General features: G+C 37.4%; 1 protein-coding gene across 1 annotated transcript in view; it reads right to left on the bottom strand.

Annotated features, from left to right (window-relative positions):
* Positions 1 to 19680, bottom strand: part of SVEP1 (sushi, von Willebrand factor type A, EGF and pentraxin domain containing 1) — a 159735-nt gene that overhangs the window by 81561 nt on the left and 58494 nt on the right. Inside the window, exons 6-9 of the mRNA XM_072959895.1 lie at positions 13245 to 13424; positions 7738 to 7935; positions 5154 to 5272; positions 2301 to 2430 (exon numbers count right to left, since the gene is read on the bottom strand). Of these exons, the coding sequence (XP_072815996.1) occupies positions 2301 to 2430; positions 5154 to 5272; positions 7738 to 7935; positions 13245 to 13424 (627 nt within the window). The remainder of the gene's footprint in view (positions 1 to 2300; positions 2431 to 5153; positions 5273 to 7737; positions 7936 to 13244; positions 13425 to 19680) is intronic.

Genomic DNA, 19680 nt, shown 5'->3' on the forward strand with positions numbered 1-19680 from the left:
CTTAGCACAGTACCTTCAATTTACTATTTTCCTAGGCTGTAAACTGTTAGATCTCCACTCCACAGCAGGGCACCAGGCCCACAACAGGTGCTTGGAACAAGTTGCTGAATAAAGAAAAGAATGAAGGAACGCTCGTAGGCGGCCAGTGCACTTGGAGAATGCGGAATCAAGTCGATGCACAGTTAAATTTACAAATCTGACAAGATTTACTATTTTCCCTCAGAGAAATTGCAAATGAAAGAGTTCCAAGGTTTTCAAAACTTCTCTGATTTTAGCCAAAATTTTAGAGTTGAATCTCAGGTGCAAGAGAACAGTTAAGATGAGGCCAATTACTGTCAAAGAACTGGAGGTCCTAGCAGATGCACCATTTCCAAGCAAGCGAGGCCGCATTCCGTGGAATGCTAAGCAAAAGCATTCCCACTTCCTCTCATTAATCATTAAGACACCAGCAGCCTGTCATCTGGGGAAAACAAGAAAATGCAGGCTTTGGAATATTTTCTGTCTCTCTCTCTCTCTCTCCCCCTCCATTTCTCTCCTCTCCATCCTTCCCTCTCTTTCTCCTGTTCCTTCCTCCTTCCCATTTCCTCTCTCTCTTCCATAATTTGAAAATTCAGCCAGTGTCCAGCTAGACACTCGAGCACATATCTTACATTTCCCCATGCTGATGCGTCATTGTGAAAAATGAAAACTTGGCAAACGCTTGAATCACATTTCCCTGTTGAAAAATCACAGCACCATAAAAACGAATCCAGCATATTTTTCATGCGACGGGTAAAGTTCATGTTTAAAACAACACTGAAAAAGCAATTAAAAATCAACTAAGCCCAGAGAACTGAATCAGATGCATTTTTGTTTGTCTTTTTATTTACTTTGACCGAAACTTATCGCTTTCTAGGGTAAGGGGCCAGTTTGATCTACATCAGTGATTTCAAGAGGTCATGTAAAATTCTTAAAATAAAATGAATTCAATGGTACTGAATTTTAAAAATAAATATGAAAAATATATCTGAGACAAAAACAGTACAATGTTAATATATTTACCTAGCACTTAATGCGTCAGGCACTGGTTCGAGTGGTTTGGGTATCTGAACTACTTAAAAACCTCACAATAACCCTATAGGTAATATGTTTCTTAATTCTATTTCCGGATGAAGAAACTGAGGCACAGACTGGTCACACTGCCTTAAGTGGTAGAGTTGGACAGACTCAAGTAGTTTCCAGAGGCTGGGCTCCTGTCCACTGCAGATCATTTCATATATTCTCCACGTATTAAGTCTTGCTGGTGAGTATCTGCTATCTATCAGAATTGACTGAAAGCACAAACACCAATCGGGAGATGATGGAGTAAACCAGGCCACAAAAATAAAATAAAATAAAAAAGAAAGACTGATCTATAGCAGTGGGTTGTGAGGGTGGAGAGACTGGCACGGATTTCAGAGACAGTAAGGAGATGAAGCCAGGAGAATGTGATAACTTACTGGATATTGGTGATGGAGGGAGAGGAGGCAAGAGTGGCTTCCAGATGTTTGCATGGTAGCTAGGCTTCAACTCCATTTTCTGAGCTAAGAAATATCTTAGGTTTGGGTGAGTCTGAAATGCCTGAGGGACATCCACATGGGAAGGTCCAGTAGACAGTTTTATATGTTGGTTTGAATTCCAGAAGAGAGATCTGAGCTGGAGATAGCAATCTGCGAGCTGTCAGTTAACAGAATTACCAGGAAAACTAGAGAGAAAGAAGGAGAAGAGGGCCAAGGCTGGAACTCTGGGGATGATCCCCATTTGACAGTTGGTCTGAGAAAGAGAAGCCTACAAAAGCAACAAGGAAGGATAAATGAGAATAACGTGGGAAAAAAACAAGGAAGCCGGGTGTCAGAGAAGCTGGGGAAGGAAGCAGTTTTGATCAAGAGATTGCCATTAATAACGTAAAAACTATGGAAACATTGGGTAAACGAGGACTAATAAATGTGCAGTAGTAATAACTTTAGAGATCACTGGTGACCCTGACGAAAGTAGTTTTCTTTGAGAAGAGACAGAAGCCAGACTTGAGTGACTTTGAGAATAAATGGCAGATAAACCAAAAGAGATGGCAACCACTGGGAACTCTCCAAAAGGCTCATATACATAAAGAGATACAATGATGGTTAGAAGGTATGTAGGTTTCAAAGAGGAAGAGGCTTGAATAGGTTTCCATGGCAGAAGGAAGACTCAATGGGAAGGGAGTTGATGAAGATAAACAGAAACAAAGTCCTTGGGGTACTGGATTACTTTCACAAATCTAAACAAGTAATTTGAAGACTCACCAATAACCCTGATGTGGAAAGTGCAGCTGGCTTGGTTGTTGGATAGGTCAGTTGCCGTGTACGTGATCACAACATCTCCAATTGGGAAAAGATAAGGTGGGGTAAAAGCTGGATGAACATGGATTGCCACCTTTTGGAGATATACAAATATTTTGAAATTTTCCGTTAGTACCAATAGTAACTTTATTATTTTTGGTTTATATATTATTAGCAAAATGAAGTTAAAAATGACACAATGTTTTATACCTAGTGTGTGTGGGGGGGGGAGCAGACACAGCCCTTGATACATTTCTTTCCAGACTATTCTATCTACATAGTTTATAGAGTTGGCATACATATGAAATATTGTTCCTTGTTTTCTTAAACGTAACATTTTAAAACATTTTATGCTATTACATAGCTTTTAGAACTTAAGATGACTCTCGAAAGTTTCCATAACATATAGAATAAATACACAGTAATTTTTTAAAGAAAAATCTATTCAAGGACATTTAAAGTGGTCCCAAATTTTACTATTGTAAGCAGCACGAGGATGAACAGTTTTGCACAGATAATTTTTAAAGGTTTAGTATGTCTTTATAATAAATTTCCAGGAACAGAATTATTAACCTCAAAGTCATGAACATCTTACTGACAGGTAATACAAAGTTTATTTCCCGATCATGGTAAAAATTTGCTTTCCTACTATTGCTCTTTGATAGTATCAGTGTCAAAGTTCCTACTCAGAGTTCTCTGATCTATATTAAGCAACATTACTTTTTGGTAAGTCAAAAATCTGGCACCAGGCCATTATTCTATTTTGTAATTTTTTAATGTCTTATGCTAAGATTAAATTCTCATATAGCTGCATGATATACATACTCTTTCCTTTTGAATTATATGTTTGCCTTTTTAGTCCATTTGAAAATTATGTGATAAAGATAAATTTATATTAATATATTATATAATAAACATTCTAATACTTGACAAGTTTGAAGGATTTTTCTCTAGTTTGCTATTTGTCTTTTAATTTAGAAAAAATGTTTTTGTATTTTTTTTTTTCTTCTTATTGGAAGTACCGGGAATTGAACCCAGGACCTCGAGAGTGCTAAGCATGTGCTCTCCCACTGAGCTATATCCATCCTCCTGAGAAATTTTTTAAAATACAAATTGAAAAATACACTTGTAGTCAAATACATTTGTCTTTTCCATTATATTTTAAAAAACATTTTAACACACAGGTGCTACATTTAGAGTAAATTCTCACAGATCCTCAAGTATGTCCCTGTGCTCTTCTTGGTGTTCAGTGACATTGATCATGATGACAACGATGCGATAATGCATGTCTTCATGGGCCTTTTAGTGGACAGTGGGAACCACACGTGAAGGAGTACTCAACACACATGTCACCTGCAGTACACTTACTCCTAGAAATCACCTTTGCACTTTTAAAGTCAGATTTAAAAGGTCCCTGTCTTTAGTGATCTAAAGACAAATAGCATATAATCAATCTCATTTATATGTAGAAGGGAAAAAAAAAGGACCACAGATAACAGAGAACAGTTTGGTGGCTGCCAGAGGAGGGGTGTGGGGGTGGTCGAAACGGGCAAAGGTGGTCAAAAGGTACAAACTTCCACTTTTAAAATAAGTAAGTCCTGGAGATGTAATATACAGAATGATGACTATATTTAACATATACTCTTTTAAAAAAGTTACCTTGATAGTTAAGTATTTGCAACACAATTATCAGAACAGGTTTTGTGTGTGTGTGTGTGTGTGTGTGTGTGTCCATCCATCCTCCCACCACATGTCCTGAATGATACATAAGTTACATACATATTTACATGCAGGTGCGAAAATTATATACTGTTTAAGGGCATCTGCATGTATGTGAATACTAACAGTACAGATTCAAGATTTAAATTAATTCCTTTTCTAGCATCTGATGGATAATTATCTCAAGCTACTGTACATAGAATATTAACATACTGCTTTCTAAATAATGCTGGTTTTAAAACAACTAAGAAACACTGATGTTATCTTTTTCAGATTGGCCAATATGCAACCAGTTCAGGATCATATTTTAAAAGATCTGTTTAATCTTATGGTTACTGGGGAAACGGGGTGGGAAGGGATACATTTGGGAGTTTGAGATTTACAAATGTTAGCCACTATATATAAAAATAGATTTTAAAAAAGTTTCTGCTGTGTAGTACAGGGAACTATGTTCAATATCTTGTGGTAACCTTTAATGAAAAAGAATATGAAAATGAATATATGTATGTATATGCACGACTGGGGCATTGTGGTGTACACCAGAAAGTGACACATTGTAACTGACGGTACTTCAATAAAAACAAAACAAAACAAAACAAAAAACAAAACAAAACAAACAAAAAAATCAAGTCCAAGCCACAAGCCACTGCCCGGAGAGCTTGTGTAATTATTTTAGATGTGAAGGAAAGCACATGTGTGGGGCTTGTGTTTTTAATAAACATATTTCCTTGGAAAGTAAAAAAAAAAAATAGAAAAATAAAAGATCTGTTTATACATAGGAACCAAGATTGATTCCCCATCTTTCTTTTTCTTAAAAGCTTAGTAAAAGGCAAAGAATTCTCAGCCAAATCATCTTAGTGGATGCACAATACAAATCCACAGAATGAAAGGTTTTCCGTTTTTAGAGATTTTTACCTGAGATTCCTAATTAAAAGCTCAAAGCTGATCATTCTTCTATCAGATGAGGCATTAACATTTATGAGTACCCCTAGACAGTGTACTACCACTAGAGTATTAGTAAGTTTTCAATATCACACGTATTTGCAGTATATTTAGAAACCATTTGAAAAAGGATGCAAACATTTGCTCAAACCTTACCTTGTCCCCAGAGTTGTCTTTAGCTGTTGGAATCTGCCAAGTGATATTAGCAGAGTCTTGCTGTTCCTGAGTCTCGGCCTCTATGTCTGCAGGACAGCTGATTTGAGGAGCTTCCACATCTGACTCAGAAAATACTCAAATCAATGAACATATTGATCATGTAATTCTACATCATCAAAGAAAGAGGTAAAAAGATAGTCATACTCTGCGGCTCCTTTTTTACATCCCAATTCCTGATTAATTTGGGATTTGCAACTGCCTTCAGGATAACGTGTATCAGCATGGCTTGTGAGGCCCTTCCTGGACTGGTACCTGTTACATCTTAGCCTCATCTCTTAAGGTCCCCTACCAGAACGCAGTCTCCATGTTGAATACTCTCAGTCCCATGAGAGCTCCATGGTCCTTCTTTTACCTGAGCCTTTGTCCATGTTCGTTTATCTGCCTGAATCAATGCCCTCTTCCCCCTTTACCAGGATAACTCCCACTGTCCATGAATTCTCAGCACAAACACAGCCTCCTCTGGAAGCTTCTTGGACCCTGCTGGTCCATTTTAGGTGCTCACTCCACAAGTTCCCAAAGCCCCCTGTCCTTTCTAACCACCACTCATCACGCCATTTTGAAACTGAATTTTCTCCCTGCAAAGAATTTAAGTTCTTTGAATGCCAGGATATCTCTTGTCCCATTGTATTATACAGTACCTGGCATAGAATGGGAACTTGATAAATACTTTTGGAATGAAATAAAGGAACAAACAGAAAAAAAAAATGAATGCTGACTGGCAGGAAGAAACTGAACTTGAAAACAAGGCTGTCAAGTAGAATTAATTAGCGTGCTCAAACGTACTGGCAAAATAAACAACAAATTAAAGCCAATGATTATTTTTTGTAGTTTGAAACTTTGCAGCACAGAGGATGAATTAGAGGTGGAAACACTCCACAGAGCCACATCAGTCACTGTAGAGCTAAGTTCTTATTATATAATACAACAAATCTTCTTAAGTTTACGTTAAATTAGGTCTCCTGTAACTCACAGCTGAATATATCTGAATTGATCTAATTTGCGTCTCACTTTGTTTCCCTAAAATTTTATTCAATTTATAATTTCTTTTTCTCAGAGGGTCTAATTCTTAGACAACTTTTCCCCACAAAGACACATTAGCATATTGACTCTTAAAATCTAAAGAAGTATTTTCTTTTCCATTTCCACTTGAATAATAGCTTGAACGGACGTGGAATTTAAAGTTTACATTTATTTTCCCTCCGTATTCCTAGGACACTGCTACATTTCCTTCTGGCATTCAGAGCTGTAAACGAGAAGTAAGTGTGAGTCTAAGTCTTGTTTCCTGTGTGAAATTTCTCTTTTATCTCTGGAAACTTCAGATTTTTCTCCTTAACTTTTAGACCTCCGAAAATTTAACCAGGGGGAGTAAAAGTATGCCTGCCCAACATTCAGAGGTTTTTGTTTTTTTCTTTTTTTGACTCATATTCTTCACTGTGTACTTGAATATAGATCAATAAACTGTTTTTTTTTTTACTGGTAATAGTACTCCATTTTTTAATTTTTATATTGAAGTATAGTTGATTTACAATGTTGTATTAGTTTCTGGTGTACAACAGATTCAGTTATACATATATGTATATTTCAGATTCTTTTTCATTATAGGTTATTACAAGATATTGAACATAGTTCCTTGTGCTACACAGTAGGTCCTTGTTGTCTCGGGGAGGGATAAACTAGGAGCTTGGGATTAGCAGATATACACTACTTTCTGTAAAACAGATAAACAACAAGGTCAGATGCTATTTCTGTTCTAGAGGTTCAAGCCTTTCTGTAACTCAGGGAAACATTCTTCTATTGGTAGGAAAATTCTCCTCCTCCATCCCTTTCCCCCTCTCCTCTGGAACTCCTTATTAAATGGACATTAGGGTTTCTCAGTCAATCACAGGTATCTCTTAACATCCATCTTTTGGGCTTGATCCATTGGAATAGTCAAGTTCCTTGTTTATCAGTTCTCCATTCTGAAGAAACTCTCAATTTGCTTCCTCAAATCACTAATATTGTTTTCGACAATATCCATTCCACTTCTTTGCCCTTCTCTTAAGAGACATTTATATTTTTACTTCTAAGAACTCTTTCTTGCTCTCAATACCTCCTTTTCATATACGTCTGCTCTTGCTGGAAGGAAGAGGCAATGTTCTCTTGTGAGCACACTGACATTGAGATGCAGGTTTCAAAGGGCTGGTGACTTGTTTGGGTCTTTTTTTTAATTGATTTAGTTCCCCCTGCTTTACATGGACCAGAAATTCCTCAAAGATTTTCAACTCCCAATGGAAAACTTACCTGATTTCCAGCTCTAATGCCATCCGTGGTTTTCTGTGTCTTGTATCATTGCCTGGCATATGGTAATTGGATTTTGTAAATCCATCATTTTGAAACAGAAATCTTCAGAGCACGTACTGGGGTAACATCTACCATTTTACCACGGGTTTCCAGCATTAAGTTCCAAAGAGGGACAGTCTCACACTACACCAACGTGTCATCATATAGGAATTTGGTTTTCAACCTGACCGGTGTGGGGACTGACCTTTACAAGCTGCTGTCTGAACTCTGGCACTCCATTTTCCAGAGGTGGTACATCTCACTTCTTCTCTGACTCCTGATAAAATGAATCCTTGGCGGCAGCTGAGCTGGCAAGTCGTCCCAGGTTTAGCTGGATGCTTGCCACAGTTGGGGGGTGACACAGTGACACCCTTGGGCTTCTGAAACGTGGAGCAGTGGCGCTCTGTCAGAGGAGAGGGAGAAAATGTTATCTGCATTCCCACAAACTGCAAATGCCACCAATTTTCTTTACTCAAGAAAACATACAATTATGCTGTCTTGGTATTGACATAAATCACTAAATGATGTCTGTCTATGACACCGAAAAAATGTTGTGTTGTAAATAATGCTCAACTCTGTCCCTTTGGTTACTTCATGCTATTTTGCCAGTATCAAAACCTTGAAAAATTTCTAACTGGTATTTTAATCAATGCCACCTGCAACTTTTATCATTTGCTTGAAGTATCTTCATTCAGTTTGCAGAATATTACTTTATGGCTCTGAAGCATAAAATAGTAAATGAGATTCTATCTTTCATGGAATAAGTGACGATTCTACAATCAGTCTACATTTTATGAGTTTTTGAGTGCTATCTTTCAGCAAGCACATTATGAGAAAAGTTTTTATCCTCTCCCTAGAATCACTGTGTTATAATTAGGGTCTTGACTCTTAATGTTACCTTCAGCAGGGATGAATAATAGCAGATGAATTAAGTAGAATGGAGACAGAACAGAACATCAAGACTAGGACTTAATGTAGGGTGTTGTATGTGTGTGTGCACGGAACCCATGTACACATTTGTGTGTTGTAGTAGTGATTTTACTCAGAGCACTGCTAGCGTCTTTAGTCTGTACCATCCATGTGATAATCACTAGCATTTATTCAGAACTTGGTATGCACCAGGCATTACTCTCAGGGACTGACTCCCTCCATCCTGTGCAGAAAGGACCATTGTTATTATTCCCATTTACAAACAAGAATGCTGGGGCATCGTAATAACTGTATCGTAGTTAACTTTCCCGAGGTTACCCAACAGGTAAGTGGCAGAACCTGTGTGTTCCTAAAACCCTCCACCATCATGCCTCCTCTTGAAACAACTGCTTCCAAACCTCTGTGTGAGCAAACTCAATTTTTTCCCAAGAAAGTGGTTTGTTTCTTTATTTCTGCACAGTATGTACCATGTGACTGCCCAGACTTCCCATTCTGCTTCAATTAAGAGGAAGATCAGAGCAAATTTGTGGTTCAAATATTAGAACTACATGGGACTCAACATCCTTTATTTAGGGATGGTTATTTATAAGGAAAATTCTCCTTTTCGCTGGCATAACTGTTGAAGATTTCACTCCCTGTTAATATTCTCTTATCGTTTGCTGACTTTCAATGAACGTTGACTCTAATTTTTATATAGTCTAATCTCATCCATTCTAACCTAATGGAAAATCTTTTCCCATTGCTTTTATGCTTAATACATTCTGAGATTGCTTAACATTCACATATATCTATTAATATACTCTCTTCTACCTTTTAATGGTTTTATTTTTAATTTATATTTTAAAAACTATGAAGAATTTATATCAATGTCTGGTGTGGATTAAGGACACATGAAAGTTTCAGTTTGCTTCATTTTGTTTTTCCCAAAGAGCTAGCCAATTTTCCTGTATTATTAGTTGAATAAATCTCATTTTCTCAACTGAGCTGTGATGCTTCCTCAACAATACACGAAACTCAAAAGTTCTGGGATCTATTTGTTCCGTTGATCTGACGACAATTCTTGCAAGCTCTTCATTTTTGCAGTTTTAGTATATATTTTAAAGCCCAGTGGAGCTACTTACTTTTTCTATTCTTTATTACTCTTCCCTTTCAATCTGATTTTAGTGAGTTGTGCCTGCATATTCTTCCAGATGAATCCTGGAATCACTCCCCAGTTCCAAAAAGGGGGCAGAAAAGAAAATCTCTTTTGGGTTATTGAATGAGACTGTATTTTACATATTATATATATATATATATATATATATATATATATATATATATATATATATATATTTGGAGAGAACGTACATTTTGGTACAATTTTATAAAAATATTAAGGTGTTCTTTTCATCTCTCAGTAACATTTTGTTGTTTTTGTAATACAGGTTCCATTCATCTGTGTAACATTATTCTTACATATTTGACATTTTCTATAGATCTTTTGAATGTGCTTTCCCACTATATATGCTGTTTATCATTTACATAGAAGAGTTGCTTATTTGGTATTATGACTATGGTGAGCGCTCAGTCTTTTAGCAGATTTGTTCTATTTTGGAGGTAGACACATACTTCACAAATGATAATTTTGAATCCTCAAAGCTCTAACCTTATGATTTATTACAAGAGCTAAAGCTTAAGAAAGCAATACTAAATAATATGAATGATTCTGAGTAGCCTTTTCTTTTTCTAGATTCAATAAGATGGTCTGTATTATTTTCATAAGTGGATGCAGATTTAAGATGGACTTTTAAAAAATTGTCAGTTATCACTGTGAGCTTCTTGGACTTTCATTAAAAATGTGTTTTAAATGATAATGAATACATTTTTATCTTCTACTAAGCAACCATATAAACTTTTCCTGCTTGTTAGAATGAAGTAATTTATTATGTTGATATAGAATACCTAATTTTAAATCCTTCTTGCATTCCTAGGATAAACTCGACTTTTTCTGGCAGGTCATTCTTTTGAATGTGGATTGCTAGTATATTTGCTGTCATAGTTTTGTACTTTTTTTTTGACAAAAGTTATCACGTTGGCAACAGGAAAACAATAGCTTGATAATATGAACTGATTAGCTTTCCATTATTTGGGCCCAATTACATGGTATGAGAATTACTGTTTCTTCAAAGTTTGAAAGAGCTGCATTGATCCCATGGTCATTTTTGGAGGCGAAATTAATACTCTAACATTTTCCATTTCTTCATAAATTACTCATAGGTAACTACACATTTGCATTCTTACTTTTTTCCTTGATTCCTTTAAGAATTTTCATTTTCTTAGAAAATCATACATAATAAGCTTATGGCATTTTATTATTCTTTTAGAAAACCTCGGACCTCTATATAGTTCTTTGTTATAGCCTCTTAGAAAAATTCTACTTTTACATTGTTCTTACTTATATTGTGAAATCTGTTTTATTGCTTTATTCAAAGATTTCCCTCTTACTCATTCTACTCCATTCCATCTCCTTTTATAGTTTCATTTTCCTTAATTATTATCATGTACTTCTTTCAACTCTTCTTGCAATCATTCTTTTCCTAACGTTCGAATTTAATGGTTAGTCATTCTTCCTGATTAACAACGAAAAAGTTTATATCTATGAAATTATATCAGTGTACAATTTAGCCCACATATCAAAACTTTGGTTTTAGAATTTTCTCAATTTCATTTTTTATTTTTTAAGAGTATTTTGAAAATTTCTCCTTTGTCCATTCAATTCATTTCCTTTATTTCTCTTTGCATTGGTGTCTTCATATTTTCATGTTTTGGTCTAGTTCTGTATGTCAGAAAAATTAAGAACGTTGACTCTGTTATATGTGTTCAAATAACCTATCCGTTTTTGGTTTGCATTTTAATACCATAGAGAATTCATTTGAAATACAGAAATTTAAATCTTTGCGCATTCATTTAAAAAAATTTTTAAATTTTATTGAAGTATAGTTGATTTAAAATGCTGTGTTAGTTTCTAAATAGAAACTTTACATATTCAAATATAGTCCTTTCTTATTTTTAGAAAGTTCTTCTCCATTAAAAATCTGAATGTTTTAATATTTCACCCTATAATTTGCCTGATTTAATTAATTAGTTAAACTAATTTAACTGAATTTAGTGATTTTTTAAAATAAGGTGAAGTCAAAGCTAATTTTTAGGTAAGCTATTTTTCCCCATTGATATTTGAAATTTCCTCTATTGAATATTATATTCTTCTGTAAACTATTGTTTGTTTCTGAGCCTTGTTTGCTTCCATTGTTCTGTGCATCCTTATACCATTAACATACTATTTTAATTACTGTGGGTTCATAATCTATTTTATGACGGTTAGAATAAGTTTTCTCTCATTATAACTCAAGTTCAAAATTTTCCTGTTTTGCACCTGTCTATTCTTCAAGACACTTTCTACTCACTTCTATCAGCTTTTTAAAGTGCGAATTTTCATAGTAATTATGGCTGTTGTCAGAATTTGGGGACTATAGTTGAGTTGTTCCCTAACAAACCGTAAACAAGGAAGTAATTTCCTTTTGATGGTTATACTTCAAAACTATCAGGATTTGCATCCACTTTAACTAACTCTGTTTGTGGTTTGGGACCCCTTGTAGCTTCTGCCTACAGGGAAATACAATGCCGGTCAGGCTTATGTCTTTCAGTAGCCATGCAACAGGTACCTCATTGTTAATAAACTCTATTATTTCTATTATTAATATTTTAATTATTTAATACCCCTCCATACGCTTTCTGAGCCTGCACAACGAGGGTCAACATTTGCACTGTTACTGAATCCCCTGGTGACACCCTCCCTTCTTATCAGCTCTGGACCCTATACTAGACTGTGCTGGAATAAATCTGTAAATCAACTGAAAAGGAATTGAGATCATTACAGTACCCAGTTTTCCCATCAATGTATTCCCTACATATAGTTCTTCTTCCTATTTTGGAGGTCGGTTATTCAATCACATACCTGTTAGTGCTTCCATGTATACTGTCGCTGACAGAAAGTAAGGATTCACTGAATGGTAGTTATCAGCGTTTCATTGTCATCATCACCATCATTATTATCATTGTTAACGTGTCTACAACGCAGAAGATGCAGAAAACTGGAAAAGCCACTGAGTTTATTCATTCTGCACCCAATTTATTTTTTAAAAAAATGTTTTGGGGGGATTAGGTTTGTTTGTTTGTTTGTTTATTTATTTAAATGGCAGTACTGGGGATCGAACCCAGGACCTCATGCATGCTAAGGACACACTCTATCACTGAGCTATACCCTCCCTGCTGGACCCAATTTCAGGAGTGAGATGTCACAACTCTTAGTGAGGGACAAGGCAGGAAATCTGCTGATGAGATCGAATTTTATGCCTCATCTTAAGATTCCCTGGTACATAATTCTGTCCTTTCATCAACAAGGTAAAGGCAGATAGCATTTTAAAAAGTGAGGGAATTACATACGCTTAAAAAAAAATCCATCCCAATTTGTCCCAATTAAAACAAAAATCGTTACCATCTGAAGCTGTAAACTTTAAGGAGTTGGAAAACTGGATTCTGTTGGAGAAGTCTTTTTATCAGTGGAGAGGAATAAAACCACGTATTTGTACATGTATCTACAGCGCTATATATCTATTCATATGGATGTGTATTTTTATGCTCATTCTGAGTCAGTTTTTAGTTCTGGGTCTTCACAGAAGACAAGAGAAATCAGAGAGCAAGAGACATGAATCATCCAAGGCACCACGCCTCCTAAGAACTTACCCACACACCGGGGTTCTAGACCATCCCACTGGGCGTTTACTTGACAGGTAAGCTTAGCACTTCCTTCGAGTCTGTACCCTTCGTCACAGGTGACCAAACACACCGTCTTGTAGGCCATCTCCCTGGCAGAACAGCTGAGGCGGCTGTGTTTGGGCTGGCGGAGACGGGGGCATGTTCTCACTACATTAAATGAAAACAATTAGATCATATTTTACTTAATACGGACAAAGATAATTAAAATTTTAATAATGCCTACACACTGCGAACAGTGGATAACACATCATTCTTTCTTTGAGTTAGTATGGGACAATTAAAAGCCTGTGTTTATCAAATGCGCTACCTGAACAACATCGCCGTGCTCAGCCTCTGCACCTCAGCCAGCCTCAACGCACCAGCAGTGGAAATGCCATGAAGTGTCCAGCGAAACATCCAAAGAAATTTCCCTAGCGCTGCCACTTCCGACTCATTTGCCTCAACGCTGCATCAGAGCAGCTACAGGAAGGCACTAGGACTACTCCTGCAGGTCCCCAAATAACATCTATGCTCGGAGTTCTGGCAGGAGTCTATCACCGCCTAGCCCACCAAAGCCCCATAAAGTGTCCTCGTGTCCAACTCAGTCAATTCCATCACGCCCTATATTCCTGTTCATGACAATCGCCTCATCCACCAGGGTCACCCCCATACAGTTCTCATCCAAACCTAAGTCTCAAACCCATGCACCTGCCCTCTGGAATACATGATCAGTCTTCAACAAATCTTCTCCTATCCTAAACTTCTCTTATGAACTCTTCCCTCACTTTCTTATCCTAGTAAAAATCGTATTGTCTCTCACAGACAGGGATGTCTTCTTTACTTCGTACTGCCCTCCCAGATCATTCTCTCTCCCTTCTTCCTAAAAACCTCCAGCTCCCTGAAGTATCATGTTATATACCCAACGATGAAGCATCTTATTGTATGCCCAACATCCTTTTTTCCCCCAATTGTCTGCTGAACTCTGCACCACTTCCCATTCTTTGACGATTTTATATTCTCTCTCTTTCTCTCTCAAACACACACACAAGCTGGTGACTTTACTATCTACGTAGATGATCATTCCAGTATCCTAGAGTCATATTCTTCACCTCTTTTTCTCCAATAACCACATCTTTCATTCTATTTCAGCCTCTCCTCCATTGCCTTATCCTCCAGACCTCGCCATCACCAATCCAAGCATCCTCCTCCCTGACATTCAGCTCTCTCATCTTCTTGAATAACTCCCTCAAGAGCTTCAACTCCATCAATTTCTATACCCTCCTGAAGCCTCCAATTTATTATGTTCTTTAGATAAAATCATCTCTGAAGAGTTTATATGTTTTCTACACTTTGTTTATTCCAGTACTAGCTTAGACCCACTTCAATCAGGATTTCCAATCAGGAGAAGAAGGGAAGAGAAGAAAGGAGAAAGGAGTAAGGAGAGGGGAGCAAGGAAGGAAGAGAAGGGGAGCAGAAAGTCAGGAGATAGAGAGAAAGAGGAGGAGAAGGAAGACGTGGAAGAGGATGGGGAAGGGAGAAGGAGAGGTGGAGGGCTACACAGATAAGGAAAAGCCCCCTTTCACTCAGATGGCATGTCCATCCTGGTCATAGATGGAGATACTGAAAGGACAAGAGAGTGGATTCTTGTTGAATATGCCGAAGGCTGGGCATAATCCTCATTCAAGAAACTTACAGATATAATCCTCTAAGTATCAGGCACTGCACAAACACAAACACGAACAACACAACCCCCTGCAAAAGAACAAAGTTCAACAGGCTCTCAGATAACACTCCTGCAACACTAAAGGCCTGCAGACAACACAGCCATCTTGAAATACTTTTGAACAGAATCATGTGGGGCTCCAGAACTTTGCTGAGACTCTGGGTAAGATGTCTTCTTCTTTCCTCTACTTTGATGCATTTGCCAACGTCTCATATCAAGCATGTAGTTATTTATGATGAGAGGTTAATTTTACAATAATAGGAAAGGAAGTTGGGTAAAATATTCAGTGCATGTTAAAGTCACAATTGGATAGAATCTACTCTGAAGGAAGCCATTCCAATTATATTAGTTGGCAGAGCCTAAATGTTGGTTGCATGAAATATATTTTTAGGACTGACTGTTCCTTAGAGGAACTTCAAGAATTAGATTTGAGGTTAAATCATCAGCCCCAGCCTTTCAGTCACTGGGATGGTTTGGACCAAAGTCAACTATTAATGACAAATGAGTAGAACTATTTTGTCTTCCACATCTTGATTTTTATTAAGTGTGTCCATCATGTAAATAGAATCTTTATTAAGTGTGTCCATCAAGTACGTAGAAACATTTTACCTTCGTTATTTTGATGTTTCATGAGGGCACTCATCATGCTTGGCCCAATGCCAAGTGCCAGGTAGGATTAAAAAGTGAATAAGATAAATTACTATGATCAAGAGACACAAAATCTGGAAAAATTATACTCAACAACTGCTTTTCGATCCAATAAACTGCTGAAATGACTCCAGCATTCCAATTTGAGATGAAATGAACTTGCAACATCTCTCAAGAGAACTGATAGTCAATTAGAGCTAGTGTTTCATACACATGCAAATTATACTGCTTCTCAAACATTGATTTTTAATAAACTTTTACTGCTGCTCAGGGAAAACAAAACCTATGTCATAATTCCTATTTCGTTCTTAAATATTTTACACTCTTTTTCCATCATGATCACTTTAAAATCATTTTTTGATAGGAACATGCTTATAGTTTCAACTTTTAAAATGTTGATTTCAGTAAGCTGAAAAAATTGTAATAAAGGACTTATATTTATGTTTAAGCAATCCTGAAATATTTATTTAGTCTTTTAAGAAAATGGCAATTTAGTCTGTTAAGGAAACAGTCTACTAGGTCGCAGACAATGTGAAAACTCATTCTGGTTCTCCTTTTAAAGACTAATAAGATTCTTCCTCAGACTCACACTTCCTGTCAATCTCCCAATTGTAAGAGCATCTGTACTGAAAATAAAATAAATCTGATGTTAAACGTAGGGTTCTCACTGTCGCTTGAATCTTTTTCTCACAAAAAATACTGTCACAAAATTCACTTGGTTGTGGTTGTGGTTTAGCTAGTTATGACAGAAATTACAAAGAGATCCTTACTAGTTTAGGAAGAAATGCATCATGCAGATAAAACTGAAGAGTGTAAGTGCTTCATGAAGGTTGCGTAGGAGACATCAGAATCAAACCTATTCATTATGATTGAACACACAAAAGATTCACGATGTAACATGAACTTTGTAAAGGGCTTTATATTCTATGCTGGTCTTTCATTTTTGCCTCACTTTTAGAAAGACTTTCAGGAAAAAAAATAACTAAAGTTACCCTCTGTCCTTACAATTAGATTTAAGTTATTAGATCTGTAAAGTGATGGTTTCTCTACATTAACCAACCTGAAACAGAAGTGAGTCCTCACACAGCTGCTGTATTTCACTGAATCCCAGGTGCCCCAATTGTAAGGCACATCATTATTTTATGTGCCACTAATGAAGCAACAACAATATCTATGAAAATGCCACGGATGTTAAGGCGGATCTCAGTTTTAGGATGTCAACATGCAGGGGGGAAAGTATTTTAGGATTAATGAATTATGGTAGATGTTTCATAAAACAGTATCTCAACTATAGGCAGACCCCAGAGATATCGTGGGCTTAGTTCCAGATCACAGCAATAAAGTGACTATCGCAGTAAAACAAGACACAGAACTTTTCTTTTGGTTTCCCAGTGCATCTAAAAGTTATGTTGACACTATAACATAGTCTATTAAGTATGCAAATTAGCATTATTCGAAAAGTCGATATACATCCATTAATTTAAAAAAAACTTTATTGCTAAAAATGCTATCATCTGACAACTCAGGGTGGCCACGAACATTCAATTTGTAATAAAGTTCAGTAGCAGCAAAGCAAAATCAAGCAAAGCATGATAAAATGAGGTGTGCCTGGAACTAAATCCATTTATGGGGAAGACCCCGACTAAGCACCTTTGTTCAGGACAATTCTATTCGCTAGCAAGTTAGGGAGTAGCTTTGGGGATGAAATTGAAGGGGCAATTCACGTCCCGGAGCATTGCTCTTACTTTGGTTAGAGTTCTCTTATTTACATTGGGACGTCAATGCAAATTGCATAAAAGACAACAAGCCTGCTTTTTAAAACTGGGACTGCCTAGTGGGAAGTGACACAAGCTGACCATCAGTGCATCTGTTTGTCAGTGTCCTTATCCACATGCGTATTTGCTAAAGTCAAGTTTTCAATCACTCACCAGAGCTGTAACCAAGGATTAGTCGGGGTAGGGGGAGATATATTCTGTGTTCATAATGAGCTCACAGTCTAGCAGAGGTGGTAGACAAGGTAATTAATAAAAGTAAGTATGGTGGTCTGTAGTCTAACAAGTTGGTTAAGCTGGGAAATGCAGTGAGAATCCCTTAACGTGGGCCAGTGTGGGGCTGGTCCAAAGAAGAACTTGCACTTGACTTTGGAAGGAGGAAGAGAAGCAGGGGTCACTGCAGTCCGGCTTGGGGATGGGCAAATGCTGACACGTGCAGTTGGTTCCAGCTTGTCTTTGCTGGCCTCCATCTCCCCTGCCAACTGCTGACCCTGTTGACCTAAGGTGGCCCCAGGGTCCCAGCTGGATTCTTGGCTGTAGAGCATCAGAGGTGAAGCTTCTCCTGGACTTTCTGATATGTTTCTCCCCTGTGCTTCCGCTTCAGCAGCTCGGTGGGCTTGGATTCTCAGACTGTGTCGGTAGTAACTCCTCTGATGCTCCAATTTCTCTTCTGGATCTTCCACTTCCCAGCTCCTCCCAAAACTGTTTCAGGGCTGACTCTTAAAATACGTTCCTTTTCCCACAACACAGATGGTGTGTCTCCTGTGCTTCTCTGACTGACCCCGACACACAGAGCGCGAGGGCCAGAATGGGGACACAACAGGTCTGTGGACACAGGTACAGAAGTTACAGGTCATCCCTTCCAGGCCAGGGAGGTTGGCCACAGGGAGTGTTTTTATAAAGGGACCGAGAGCAAAGGTGGGGTCATCGGACAATCAAGACTGTCAGATCAACGTTCAAAGGAATGGCTTCCTGAGGTGGGAGGGTGCCATTTCTTATGGCTTTAGTGTAGGATCTGAGGCTCAGGGTGGAGATGTTCACGGGAAGAGGCAGGGGCCAGAGTTTATCCTAAATGGGTCATCTGCCTGATTTTCTCACTCTTAATTTGGAAGGCCAGGAAGTGGAAATGAAAAATGCAACATTTTCCACCTTCTGCCATGGGGGTAGAGATATTACAGAGAACCTAAAACTGTTGACTTTACAGGAATATATCTAAGAGGTTCCTTATGATCAACATTTGCAGTAATAGGCTCTTTACCACTTCAGACTGTACCACTGCAAATGTCTGTGCCTGCCCACATGAACGACAGCTCGTCAAAGTTTAGAAATACGGGGTCTAATTCGTTTCTTTCAGAATCCTGGAAACATGCTTTTCTCTCGTAATATTCAGAATGGCTGATCATGGGCTCAGGGCGAGTTGGATTCTCTTTCCCTTACAGGTAATGTCATTCTTTCTAACTGTGAAACAGGAACAATTTTCTAATTTTTCCAGGGCTTTCAGAAGTTGCACTAAGATGATTTCCAGACATGGATCTGCTTTCAATAATTTTTTTGGCACTTAGTAAGTGATTTTAAACTGAGTATCCAAGACTTCAGTCGTGCACATTTGTTGAGATTTCGGCTTGCGGATATATTCTTTGATCTTCTATTAGTGCTTTTCCTCCACTCCATTCTCTTTCTCGATTCCTAATCCAGGAAGATTCTATTTCCTGGGACTATTCTCACATCACTTACTCTTTCATCACTTTAAGAAACTAAAGTATAGTTGACTTACAATGTTGTGTTAGTTTCTGGTGTACAGCAAAGTGACTCAGTTATACATATATATGTTCTTTTTCATATTCTTTTCCATTATAGTATATTACAAGATATTAAATATAGTTCCCTGTGCTATAGAGTAGGACCTTGCTATTTATCTATAATTTATATATAGTAGTTTGTATCTGCTAATCCCAAACTCCTAATTTATCCCTCCTCCCCTTCTCCTGTTTGGTAACTATAAGCTTGTTTTCTATGTCTGTGTTGCTTCTTCTGTTTTGTAAACAAGTTCATCTATGTCATATTTCAGTTCTCACATACAAGTGATATTGTATGTTTGTCTTTCTCTGACTTACATCACTTAGTGTAATTTCTAGGCCCATCCATGTTGCTGCAAATGGCATTATTTTGTTCTTTTTTTAGGGCTGAGTGGTATTCCATTGTGTATATATACCACACCTTCTTTATCCATTCATCTGTTGATGGACATTTAGATTGCCTTCATGTCTTGGCTATTGTAAAT

The sequence above is a fragment of the Vicugna pacos genome, chromosome 4, assembly GCF_048564905.1.
Source record: "Vicugna pacos chromosome 4, VicPac4, whole genome shotgun sequence".
Lineage (NCBI taxonomy): Eukaryota > Metazoa > Chordata > Mammalia > Artiodactyla > Camelidae > Vicugna > Vicugna pacos.